This window comes from Somniosus microcephalus, chromosome 16, assembly GCF_052327205.1.
Source record: "Somniosus microcephalus isolate GS21.2 chromosome 16, FLI_Smic_1.0, whole genome shotgun sequence".
NCBI lineage: Eukaryota > Metazoa > Chordata > Chondrichthyes > Squaliformes > Somniosidae > Somniosus > Somniosus microcephalus.
Window position 1 is genome coordinate 61,357,294 of NC_141002.1, and position 12,603 is coordinate 61,369,896.

The window sequence follows — 12,603 nt, forward strand, 5'->3', positions numbered from 1 at the left end:
CAATTCATTGAACCGTGTGAAGTTTCTGTATTTGGGTGGTAGATACGAACTAAATTCGCCACAGAAAGTCGTCTTGTCCATTTTGGTCTAAGTACCCTTTTAATGACGTGATAAGTGTTAAATACTGCCGCTCAATACCTCTGCCACTGAAAATGAACTATTACTTCAGGTTTTAATTGTTGGAGATTTTTTAAATGTTAAATTAAAAAAAATATATATTTAACTTCCTTTCTGTTTTTTTGGATGCCCGGTTTCCCTCGCTGTGACATTATCAGCTCGCGCTTTCAGCAACTTGCCACACAAAATTAAACAACCTAAACGTGCAAGGCCAAGTCTAACTAATGGCAGATGCCATTAGATTTGTTCCTGCAGCAAATTATGGCTCATTACTACATGGCAACATATCAGCAATTTTTTTTTGAAAATTCACTTCTGGATGCATACAAGAAAATGAAGATTCTAGGTCTCCATTTTTATGATCTGTATTCTGCTTTACATAAGTGCTTGATTTTTGACAGTTTGACAAAACCAAGAAAATCTATCCAAGAACAGTGCTGTCTGTGAATACTGTCGTATGCTCTTTAGTTGGAAACACCAACTTTCAAGAGTTACATCAGATGCTCTTCCAATTATATAGTATCTATTCTTATCAAAGAAGCTGTCTGCCCAACCAAATATTAGTCCAAATATAAATGGGAATGCATTTTTTGAAATGTTTAAAGGATTTAGGCCTAGAAATTTTGGGGCGCCAGTCTCGCTGGGGCGCCGGAAGTACCGCCCCCGAAGGAATCGCGAACGCCCGCTGGAAATTCAATTTCAGCGCCCCAGACGGAAGCGCAGCGCTACTCGAGGCGCCCCGCATCCGTCTTGGGGCGCTGCAACTGAAGTTCGCAGCACAACGTGCCGCAGCGCCACACGCTGTGGCACGGCGCGCTGCGGTACTGCAGGCCTTCCTCCCCTTAAAGGGGCGGGGCCTGCTGCAGCGCGATCTGAGATCGCGAGTGCCGGCAAAAGAGCCCGGCACCGAGGAGAAGTGCCGGGCTCTTGGGAGACAGCCGGCACAACACCCCGGGGGTGGGGTGGCTCAGGAGGCCGGGGACGGCTGCGCGAAGAGGTGCTGGCAGGCATTAGCGCCCCGCTAAATTTCGCGGGAGGCATGGCCAGTGGCGCTAAACCCACTAAGTGCCCTCTTTGGGCGCTAACTGGTGGCACAGCACACCGAATTTCTAGGCCTTAGTGTTTACTCACTTTTTATAGTTAGTCTAATTGCATGATGGTCCTAGAAAGAATAATTGTGGTTGGAGGAAGTTTTACTTGAATGCAAGCATCCATTGAATATGATTTGTGCAAATAAAATGTTATTTTCTGAATGCAAGTGGTTTTTGTATTTGATCAGTACTTTAGGGAATTAAGATTTCTTTTAGTGGCTGCTTAATTATTTCATTACAGTCCAGGCAGAATTTTGTTGGTTACTTTGTACAACATTGTATTTGCTCTCTGTTGTTGAGCAGCATTGGCTCAGTAAATTGAAGCTTGGGTTTTGTTGGTGTACCTAATAGCCAAGATTTGTTGCAGTAAATGAATAGCATGCGTGCATACCGGCAGGCTGTTACTCAGTTTGCAAAATGGTGGGAAATGTCACATTCAAACCATATTGCTGGTGGAAAACTGGTTAAGTAACTAAATTGCAGTTCCTGAAATTCTTCGTTACCAGCCCCAGCTCACCCCAAACACTGCACTTCATGTTATCTGACTGACTGACTGACTGACTGACTGGTTTCCTCAGGACAGCTCGGAATGAGATTTGAGTATGTCAGAAAACCGAGTGTGACGGTGTAGCTGAGAAACTTCCCACTTCCCCTGTCACCCCCCCCTTTTTTTTTGCAGGTAATACAAATCCAATGTATGAAATAATGTTCTAGTGGTACAAATGGGGAAATACGGTGGTTTGGGTCGAAGCTTAAACTTCAGCTTGGCCAAGTTTAGCATGTTCTGAATCACTGAAGCTTTCAATCTTCTGGAGGATCTGGGAATCTGTACCCTGGAAACCTGCACTACAGTACAAAGGATCCAAATGTTGTAATAAGCTCCTGAATAGGTTTGCTTGCTTTCCACAGGAGGGAGACTTTGACCCTGAAACTATTACATTTGGTCCTGAATGTATGTATATTGATAGCTGGGTTAAAAAGCGCACCTATGAAACCTTCAAGGAACTGCTTGCATCTGGTATAAGATTCCATCTACAGGTTAGTAGACCTGCGTTAATTCAAGTTTGAGCAATAACCAAACTTGCATTCACATAGCTTTCAGGCCCTCAAGATGTCTCAAAGCAATTTCCAGCCAATGAATTGCTTTTGAAGTGCAGTCACTGTTGAGCAGACAAACACAGCAGCCAATTTGCATGCAGCAACATGCCACAAACAGCAATAAAATGATAATTTCATGTTTTGGTGGTGTAGGATGAGGGATAAATTTTGGTCAGGACACTAGGGAAACTACCATGCTCTGCAAGTCGTGCCATGGGATCTTCTACATCCACCTGAATAGGGAGACAGGGTCTTGATTTAACATCTCTCATGAGTGTCGCTGACAGTGCAGCACTCCCTCAATACTGCCCTGAAATGTCAGCCTAGATTATATGCTCAAGTCCTGGAGTGATGTTTGAACCCACTACCTGCCGATTCCAGGTGGATAATGATCCATTTACTTTACAAACTTTTTAAAAATCCAGCAGCTTGAATGTAGCTTGCTTGAAATTGTCTTTAAAATTCTTTTTGAATAAAACGATTTGTGAGCATGGTGGCATGCCATAAGAACTGAGCCTAGTCTACATCGTAACCAGCATTTTTATTATGTACTTTGTCTGATTTATACTGTGAACTAAACATATTTCTGAAGAGTAGCTTATTTAATAACCTAGAATGGGAAAAATTGGGGAATGGAGAAAATCCAAATCCACCATTCCAAAAGAGAAATAGGACAGTTTCCCAACTTGTGTATTTCAGTCAAAAGGGCACAAAATTAATCTCCTACATGCAGAAGACAACAATAGGCATTGTTGGTAGGTTGGGTGTATTAGCTGCTCTGCTCACTCACTGAGATCACTTACAGCATTGGTTTCAGTACCTCCTTCAGCCCAGTTCAATCCAGTTCCTTGGGTATCCTGAACATTCCTTACCAAAACAAAAGCTTGCAGAAATAAGACTGATTTGATTACCTCGGTTCTCTTCGCCCCCTTCCCTCTGCCCTTTGCCCATACTCCTTTCAAATTTTCTTTTGCAAATATTTACCCAATTCTCTCTCTCACTGCTATTATGCACGCTATTCCCACCAGTGTTTCTGGTAATACATTCCATATCTTTACAGTCCTTTTTAAAAAAAAAAAAAAAAAAAAAAAAAAAAAATTCTCCTAACCTCCTCCTTTGCTTGGTGATCCAAAATTTATGGCCTCTAGTTACTGACCCTATGGGGACACTGCAGTTTATAGCCCTCTGTCACACTCCCTCTAATAATGTGCTTTCATTTTACAAAATGGCCTTTTTGTGACACCTTGAAAGTACACATTACATAGAATGTACAGCACAGAAACAGGCCATTTGGCCCAACTGATCCATCCGGTGTTTCTGCTCCACACGAGCCTCCTCCCACCCCTCTTCATTAACCCCATCAGCATAACCTTCTGTTCCTTTCTCCCTCGTGTTTATCTAGTTTCCCCTTAAATGCATAAAGTGACGAGTTTCACTTTTTCTTACGCATCTTTCGTTTCGTATTTCGAAGCTTCTACAATTTTCCCATTTTACATCTCTGCTGCCCCCCCCCCCGGCACTGCTCCTTTCAGGCTATAATTTCATAGGTGCCAGCTGCTCTTTGGACCGAGCCCAGGTGGTACTAGTGTGACATCCTAAGAATTGTCTAGCTGTGAGTCGTTTGAGCATGGAAGACATCAAAGTAGAGCTTAATTATGTTCATGCAGACTTTTCCGTAGGAATCATTGGTTAGCAATCAGAAGGTAAGCAAGGGAAGATGAAATTAATTACAAAGTAACAATGCTTTTGAGTCATTTGGAGGAAGGAAATTATGTAACCAGGGTGCACTTCACTTTGCTATGGAGTGGTAGAAGCTAGGTTTGTGCATGTAATGCCCCTCTTTGTCCCCATCCCCTAATGCTGATCCCCATTCAGTTGTGAAGCTGTAAATGGCTCCAGGTGGAGGCGTGGCATTCTTCCCCAGAGCAATGTGACCTGGAACTGCTCCTTGCAGCTGCTTTTAAAGCAGAATTGGCAAAGGCTTCAGAGCAGATTGCCTAGTTACTCTTTTGGCTAGTGATGGTGTAGAGAGATCCAAGAAAAGAAAAAATCTCTTTTTGAAAGTTTTATTTCATTCTGTAAGTACCCCAGAATGTTATCTTTCTGAAGTACTTAATTCTATGTATATTTTCTATGATGATCAATTAACATTAACTGGGAAGTTGCATTTTAAAACTTTCAAAGATGATGGATTAGCTTTATCTTACAATCCAAAGTTTTTTTGACTTGCACTATATTCACTAGGCATACAAGCTGCATTGTGAAGCTACTTCTCTGAGGGAATGAGGTGAATGTAAATTTCCTTAAGAATCATCAGTACAGATGGTTGCCTAGTGACTCGTTTGCTCAACATGGCCAAACCATTTTGCAGTAGCTAAAAGCTTTTGATTTAATATGTCTTTTTGTTAAACAGGCAAATGAATTTGTGCGCAGTGTCTTTGAACTCGGCCCACCACTGTTGCTTGATGCTGCTACTCTTAAAGCAGCCAAAACTTCTCGGGTTGAACGGGTAAGGCTAAAAAATTGTTTTATCACTAGAAAATCGAACGTAAAACATTCCTGTGTTCAAACTGTGATTACAAAAAACGGAATGCACAGAAATTCAGTGTTTGAAAGAGAAGAGGTTGACTGGGTGCAAATGAAATTATAGAAAGTTACAGCACGGACGGAGGCCATTTCGGCCCATCGTGTCCGTGCCGGCCAACAAAGAGCTATCCAGCTCTTCGTCCGTAGCCCTGCAGGTTAAAACATCCCAGGTGCACATCCAAGTACTTTTTAAATGTGGTTAGGGTTCCTGCCTCTACCACCCTTTTCAGGCAGTGAGTTCCAGACCCCCACAGCCCTCTGGGTGAAGAAATTTCCCCTCAAATCCCCTCTAAACCTTCCCCCAATTACTTTAAATCTGTGCCCCCTGGTTTTTGACCCCTCTGCCAAGGGAAATAGGTCCTTTCTATCCACTTTATCTATGCCCCTCATAATTTTATACACCTCAATAAGGTCTCCCCTCAGCCTCCTCTGTTCCAAGGAAACCCGACCCAGCCTATCCAGTCTTTCCTCATAGCTAAGATTCTCTACTCCCGGCAACATCCTTGTAAATCTCCTCTATACCCTCTCTAGTGCAATCACATCTTTCCTGTAATGTGGTGACCAGAACTGCACGCAGTACTCTAGCTGAGCCCTAACTAGTATTTTATACAGTTGAAGCATAACCCCCCTGCTCTTGTATTCTATGCCACAGCTAATAAAGGCAAGCATTCCGTATGCCGCCTTAACCACCTTATCTACCTGGTCTGCTACCTTCAGGGATCTGTGGACATGCACTCCAAGGTCCCTTTGTTCCTCTACACTACTCAGTGTCCTACCATTTAATGTGTATTCCTTTTCCTTGTTAGCCCTCCCCAAATGCATTACCTCACACTTCTCCGGATTAAATGCCATTTGCCACTGTTCTGCCCACCTGACCAATTTATTGGTATCTTCCTGCAGTCTACAACTTCCTTCTTCAGTATCAACTACACAGCCGATTTTAGTATCATCTGCAAACTTCTTAATCATACCCTCTATATTAGAAACTAGCTGGGGGGCCCAGCGTTGCCAGGGCAGTTTAGAGGGCCGCGCGGTTGACGGCCGGCTGCTGCCGCTCCCCCGCTCTGTGTCTTGGGCCGAGCGGTTGTCAGGCCTGGCCCGAGTGACCCCAACTCGCCTCCCGCTCCGGTGGGCTGCCGCAGCTGGTAAAAATGGAAAAAATGGCGGCAACGTTTCGGGAGGCTGCAGGATTAGGTCCTGCCCGTGACGCACCGATTGGTCAACCATCAGGTCACTGAACTGTAGCGTTGAGTGACGCGATGGTTGACCAATCCTAATGAGCGGTAGGATTGGTCAACCGCTAATGAGCGGATTTTTGAACGTTTTTTGTATACTGTCCGAACAATATTTGTCTGACCAAAAAGTAAATACGCCTATGACACTCCCCTGATCATCAGCTTTCTTTTGATATAACATGTGTAAGTACGCTCTAACTTTGAGTGTATAGCAGACAGTTATATATATATATATACGAGCTGGGGGGGGCCCGCGTTGCCAGGGCTGCTTTGGGCCGGGCGGTTTAAATCGAGTCCCAGGCTTTCGGGCCTGTCTCTGTGTCCCTCTGTGAATCTGCTGCCGGGCAACATTTCTACCTTTTAATACCTTCAAAGATGAAAGTGAAAATACTTATAAAACGTTTTTGGTAAATCTTATGTTATTTTTAAAAGAGATACTAACTTTTTCGAAGCTGGATTAGCAGATTTTGAGCTGGAAGTAGCTGAAGCAATGGCTGCCCGATGCCTGAGTTCAAAATCATTAGTCCCGCCCACAGATGCAGCGATTGGCCAACCATCAGGTGACTGAACTGTAGGATTGGTCAATCATGATGGCACAGGATTGGTGAACCTTGACGTCAGTCACTCAATGCTAATTAGCAGATAATGAGCGGAATTTTGAAGGTTTTTTGCATAAGGCGCGAACAATTTTTGTCCGAGCGAAAAGTAAATACGCTTATGACGGTTCTGGAATCGTAAGCTTTCTTTCGATGTAACACACGTGTAGGTACGCTCTATAACTTTTGAGTTTATACAATACAGACAGACGGAATGACAGACAGACAGAAGTATCCTTTTATATATATGCTAGCTGAAGTGCCCAGCGGTGCCGAGGGTCTTTTGAGGGCATGTTGTTGGAAAAGAGAGAGAGCGCGCGACTGGGGGGAAGAGAGAGAGAGAGAGAGAGAGAGAGAGAGAGAGAGAGAGAGAGAGAGAGAGTGACACGGGGGGAGAGAGAGCGACTGGGGGGAAGAGAGAGAGAGAGCGACTGGGGGGAAGAGAGAGAGAGCGACTGGGGGGAAGAGAGAGAGAGCGACTGGGGGGAAGAGAGAGAGAGAGCGACTGGGGGGAAGAGAGAGAGAGAGCGACTGGGGGGAAGAGAGAGAGAGAGCGACTGGGGGGAAGAGAGAGAGAGCGACTGGGGGGAAGAGAGAGAGAGCGACTGGGGGGAAGAGAGAGAGAGAGAGCGACTGGGGGGAAGAGAGAGAGAGAGCGACTGGGGGGAAGAGAGAGAGAGAGCGACTGGGGGGAAGAGAGAGAGAGAGCGACTGGGGGGAAGAGAGAGAGAGAGCGACTGGGGGGAAGAGAGAGAGAGCGACTGGGGGGAAGAGAGAGAGAGCGACTGGGGGGAAGAGAGAGAGAGAGCGACTGGGGGGAAGAGAGAGAGAGAGCGACTGGGGGGAAGAGAGAGAGAGCGACTGGGGGGAAGAGAGAGAGAGAGAGCGACTGGGGGGAAGAGAGAGAGAGAGCGACTGGGGGGAAGAGAGAGAGAGAGCGACTGGGGGGAAGAGAGAGAGAGCGACTGGGGGGAAGAGAGAGAGAGAGCGACTGGGGGGAAGAGAGAGAGAGAGCGACTGGGGGGAAGAGAGAGAGAGAGCGACTGGGGGGAAGAGAGAGAGAGAGCGACTGGGGGGAAGAGAGAGAGAGAGCGACTGGGGGGAAGAGAGAGAGAGAGCGACTGGGGGGAAGAGAGAGAGAGAGCGACGGGGGGAAGAGAGAGAGAGAGAGCGACTGGGGGGAAGAGAGAGAGAGAGCGACTGGGGGGAAGAGAGAGAGAGAGCGACTGGGGGGAAGAGAGAGAGAGCGACTGGGGGGAAGAGAGAGAGAGAGCGACTGGGGGGAAGAGAGAGAGAGAGCGACTGGGGGGAAGAGAGAGAGAGAGCGACTGGGGGGAAGAGAGAGAGAGAGCGACTGGGGGGAAGAGAGAGAGAGAGCGACTGGGGGGAAGAGAGAGAGAGAGCGACTGGGGGGAAGAGAGAGAGAGAGCGACGGGGGAAGAGAGAGAGAGAGCGACGGGGGAAGAGAGAGAGAGAGCGACTGGGGGAAGAGAGAGAGAGAGCGACTGGGGGGAAGAGAGAGAGAGAGCGACTGGGGGGAAGAGAGAGAGAGAGCGACTGGGGGGAAGAGAGAGAGAGAGCGACTGGGGGGAAGAGAGAGAGAGAGCGACTGGGGGGAAGAGAGAGAGAGAGCGACTGGGGGGAAGAGAGAGAGAGAGCGACTGGGGGGAAGAGAGAGAGAGAGCGACTGGGGGGAAGAGAGAGAGAGAGCGACTGGGGGGAAGAGAGAGAGAGAGCGACTGGGGGGAAGAGAGAGAGAGAGCGACTGGGGGGAAGAGAGAGAGAGAGCGACTGGGGGGAAGAGAGAGAGAGCGACTGGGGGGAAGAGAGAGAGAGCGACTGGGGGGAAGAGAGAGAGAGAGCGACTGGGGGAAGAGAGAGAGAGAGCGACTGGGGGGAAGAGAGAGAGAGAGCGACTGGGGGGAAGAGAGAGAGAGAGCGACTGGGGGGAGAGAGAGAGAGAGAGCGACTGGGGGGAAGAGAGAGGAAGAGAGAGAGAGAGCGACTGGGGGGAAGAGAGAGAGAGAGCGACTGGGGGGAAGAGAGAGAGAGAGCGACTGGGGGGAAGAGAGAGAGAGAGCGACTGGGGGGAAGAGAGAGAGAGCGACTGGGGGGAAGAGAGAGAGAGAGCGACTGGGGGGAAGAGAGAGAGAGCGACTGGGGGGAAGAGAGAGAGAGAGCGACTGGGGGGAAGAGAGAGAGAGCGCGACTGGGGGGAAGAGAGAGCGAGCGACTGGGGAAGAGAGAGAGCGAGCGACTGGGGAAGAGAGAGAGCGAGCGAGCGACTGGGGGGAAGAGAGAGAGAGAGCGAGCGACTGGGGGGAAAAGAGAGAGAGAGAGCGAGCGACTGGGGGGGAAAGAGAGAGAGAGAGAGAGAGCGAGCGACTGGGGGGAAGAGAGAGAGCGAGCGACTGGGGGGAAGAGAGCGAGCGACTGGGGGGAAGAGAGAGCGAGCGACTGGGGGGAAGAGAGAGCGAGCGACTGGGGGGAAGAGAGAGCGAGCGACTGGGGGGAAGAGAGAGCGAGCGACTGGGGGGAAGAGAGAGCGAGCGACTGGGGGGAAGAGAGAGCGAGCGACGGGGGAAGAGAGAGAGCGAGCGACTGGGGGGAAGAGAGAGAGCGAGCGACTGGGGGGGAAGAGAGAGAGCGAGCGACTGGGGGGGAAGAGAGAGAGCGAGCGACTGGGGGGAAGAGAGAGCGAGCGACTGGGGGGAAGAGAGAGCGAGCGACTGGGGGGAAGAGAGAGAGCGAGCGACTGGGGGGAAGAGAGAGAGCGAGCGACTGGGGGGAAGAGAGAGAGCGAGCGACTGGGGGGAAGAGAGAGAGCGAGCGACGGGGGGAAGAGAGAGAGCGAGCGACGGGGGGAAGAGAGAGCGAGCGACGGGGGGGGAAGAGAGAGCGAGCGACTGGGGGGAGAGAGAGAGCGAGCGACTGGGGGGAAGAGAGAGAGCGAGCGACTGGGGGGAAGAGAGAGCGAGCGACTGGGGGGAAGAGAGAGCGAGCGACTGGGGGAAGAAGAGCGAGCGAGCGTGGGGGAAGAGAGAGCGAGCGACGGGGGGAGAGAGAGAGAGCGAGCGACTGGGGGGGAAGAGATGAGCGAGCGACTGGGGGGGGAAGAGAGAGAGCGAGCGACTGGGGGGGGAAGAGAGAGAGCGACTGGGGGGAAGAGAGAGAGAGAGCGACTGGGGGGAAGAGAGAGAGAGCGACTGGGGGGAAGAGAGAGAGAGCGACTGGGGGGAAAAGAGAGAGAGCGACTGGGGGGGAAGAGAGAGCGACTGGGGGGGAGAAGAGAGAGCGACTGGGGGGAAGAGACGAGAGCGACTGGGGGGGGAAGAGAGAGCGACTGGGGGGGGGAAGAGAGAGCGACTGGGGGGGGAAGAGAGAGCGACTGGGGGGGAAGAGAGAGCGACTGGGGGGGAAGAGAGGCGACAGCGACTGGGGGGAAGAGAGAGCGACAGCGACTGGGGGGAAGAGAGAGCGACAGCGACTGGGGGGGAAGAGAGAGAGCGAGCGACTGGGGGGGAAGAGAGAGAGAGCGACTGGGGGGGAAGAGAGAGAGAACGACTGGGGGGAAGAGAGAGAGAACGACTGGGGGGAAGAGAGAGAGAGAGCGCGACTGGGGGGAAGAGAGAGAGCGACTGGGGGGAAGAGAGAGAGAGATCGACTGGGGGGAAGAGAGAGAGAGACGACGGGGGAAGAGAGAGACGAGCGCGACTGGGGGGAAGAGAGAGAGCGAGCGACTGGGGGAAGAGAGAGAGAGAGCGAGCGACTGGAGGGAAAAGAGAGAGAGAGAGAGAGAGAGCGAGCGACTGGGGGAAAAGAGAGAGAGAGAGAGCGAGCGACTGGGGGGAAGAGAGAGAGAGACGAGAGGAGAGCGAGCGACTGGGGGGAGAGAGAGAGCGAGCGACTGGGGGGGAAGAGAGAGCGAGCGACTGGGGGGAAGAGATGAGAGCGAGCGACTGGGGGGAAGAGAGAGAGCGAGCGACTGGGGGGAAGAGAGAGAGCGAGCGACTGGGGGGAAGAGAGAGAGCGAGCGACTGGGGGGGAAGAGAGAGAGCGAGCGACTGGGGGGGAAGAGAGAGAGCGAGCGACTGGGGGGAAGAGAGAGCGAGCGACTGGGGGGAAGAGAGAGCGAGCGACTGGGGGGAAGAGAGAGAGCGAGCGACTGGGGGGAAGAGAGAGCGAGCGACTGGGGGGAAGAGAGAGAGAGCGAGCGACTGGGGGGGAAGAGAGAGAGCGAGCGACTGGGGGGAAGAGAGAGAGCGAGCGGACTGGGGGGAAGAGAGAGAGCGAGCGACTGGGGGGAAGAGAGAGCGAGCGACTGGGGGGAAGAGAGAGCGAGCGACTGGGGGGGAAGAGAGAGAGCGAGCGACTGGGGGGAGAGAGAGAGCGAGCGACTGGGGGGAAGAGAGAGAGCGAGCGACTGGGGGAAGAGAGAGAGCGAGCGACTGGGGGGAAGAGAGAGCGAGCGACGACTGGGGGGAAGAGAGAGAGAGAGCGAGCGACTGGGGGAGAGAGAGAGAGAGCGAGCGACGCGACTGGGGGGAAGAGAGAGAGCGAGCGACTGGGGGGAAGAGAGAGAGAGCGAGCGACGCGGGGGGGAGAGAGCGACGACTGGGGAGAGAGAGAGCGAGCGACTGGGGGGGAAGAGAGAGAGCGAGCGAGCGACTGGGGGGGAAGAGAGACGAGAGCGAGCGACTGGGGGGGAAGAGAGAGAGAGCGAGCGACTGGGGGGAAGAGAGAGAGAGCGAGCGGACTGGGGGGAAGAGAGAGAGCGAGCGACTGGGGGGGAAGAGAGAGCGAGCGACTGGGGGGAAGAGAGAGCGAGCGACTGGGGGGAAGAGAGAGAGAGCGAGCGACTGGGGGGAAGAGAGAGAGCGATGCGACTGGGGGGAAGAGAGAGAGCGAGCGACTGGGGGGAAGAGAGAGAGCGAGCGACTGGGGGGAAGAGAGAGAGCGAGCGACTGGGGGGAAGAGAGAGAGAGCGAGCGACTGGGGGGAAGAGAGAGAGCGAGCGACTGGGGGGGAAGAGACGAGCGAGCGACTGGGGGGGGGAGAGAGAGCGACGACTGGGGGAAGAGAGAGAGCGAGCGACTGGGGGGGAAGAGAGAGAGCGAGCGACTGGGGGGGAAGAGAGTGAGAGCGTGAGCGACTGGGGGGGAAGAGAGAGAGCGGAGCGACTGGGGGGGGAAGAGAGAGAGCGAGCGACTGGGGGGGAGAAGAGAGAGAGCGAGCGACTGGGGGGAAGAGAGCGAGCGAGCGACTGGGGGGAAGAGAGAGAGAGAAGCGACGCGACTGGGGGAAGAAGAGAGAGCGAGCGACTGGGGGAAGAGAGAGAGCGAGCGACTGGGGGGAAGAGAGAGAGCGAGCGACTGGGGGGAAGAGAGAGAGCGAGCGACTGGGGGGAAGAGAGAGAGCGAGCGACTGGGGGGGAAGAGAGAGAGCGACGCGACTGGGGGGAAGAGAGATGAGAGCGAGCGACTGGGGGGAAGAGATGAGAGAGCGAGCGACTGGGGGGAAGAGAGAGAGCGAGCGACTGGGGGGAAGAGAGAGAGACGAGCGAGCGACTGGGGGGAAGAGAGAGAGCGAGCGACTGGGGGGAGACGGCGACGGGGGGGGAGAGAGAGAGCGAAGCGACGGGGGGGGGGACGGAGAGAGCGAGCGACTGGGGGGGAAGAGAGAGAGCGAGCGACTGGGGGGAAGAGAGAGAGCGAGCGACTGGGGGGAAGAGAAGAGAGCGACGCGGACTGGGGGAAGAGAGAGAGCGAGCGACTGGGGGGAAGAGAGAGAGAGGAGAGAGCGACCGCGAGCGACTGGGGGAAGAGAGAGAGAGAGAGCGAGCGAGCGACGGGGGGGAAGAAAGAGCGACCGCGCGAGCGA

The 12,603-nt window shown here is 52.7% G+C and overlaps 1 protein-coding gene across 7 annotated transcripts in view; it reads left to right on the plus strand.

The window, feature by feature from the left end:
- ifrd1 (interferon-related developmental regulator 1) overlaps positions 1–12,603 on the plus strand; it is a 35,285-nt gene that overhangs the window by 20,970 nt on the left and 1,712 nt on the right. For 6 of the 7 annotated variants that reach the window (XM_086009137.1, XM_086009134.1, XM_086009136.1 and 3 more), the window contains exons 10-11: positions 2,118–2,246; positions 4,720–4,815. The exons of the other annotated variant lie outside the window; for it this stretch is intronic. In XM_086009137.1, coding sequence (XP_085865263.1) covers positions 2,118–2,246; positions 4,720–4,815 — 225 coding nt within the window. The remainder of the gene's footprint in view (positions 1–2,117; positions 2,247–4,719; positions 4,816–12,603) is intronic. 7 annotated transcript variants of the gene reach the window in all.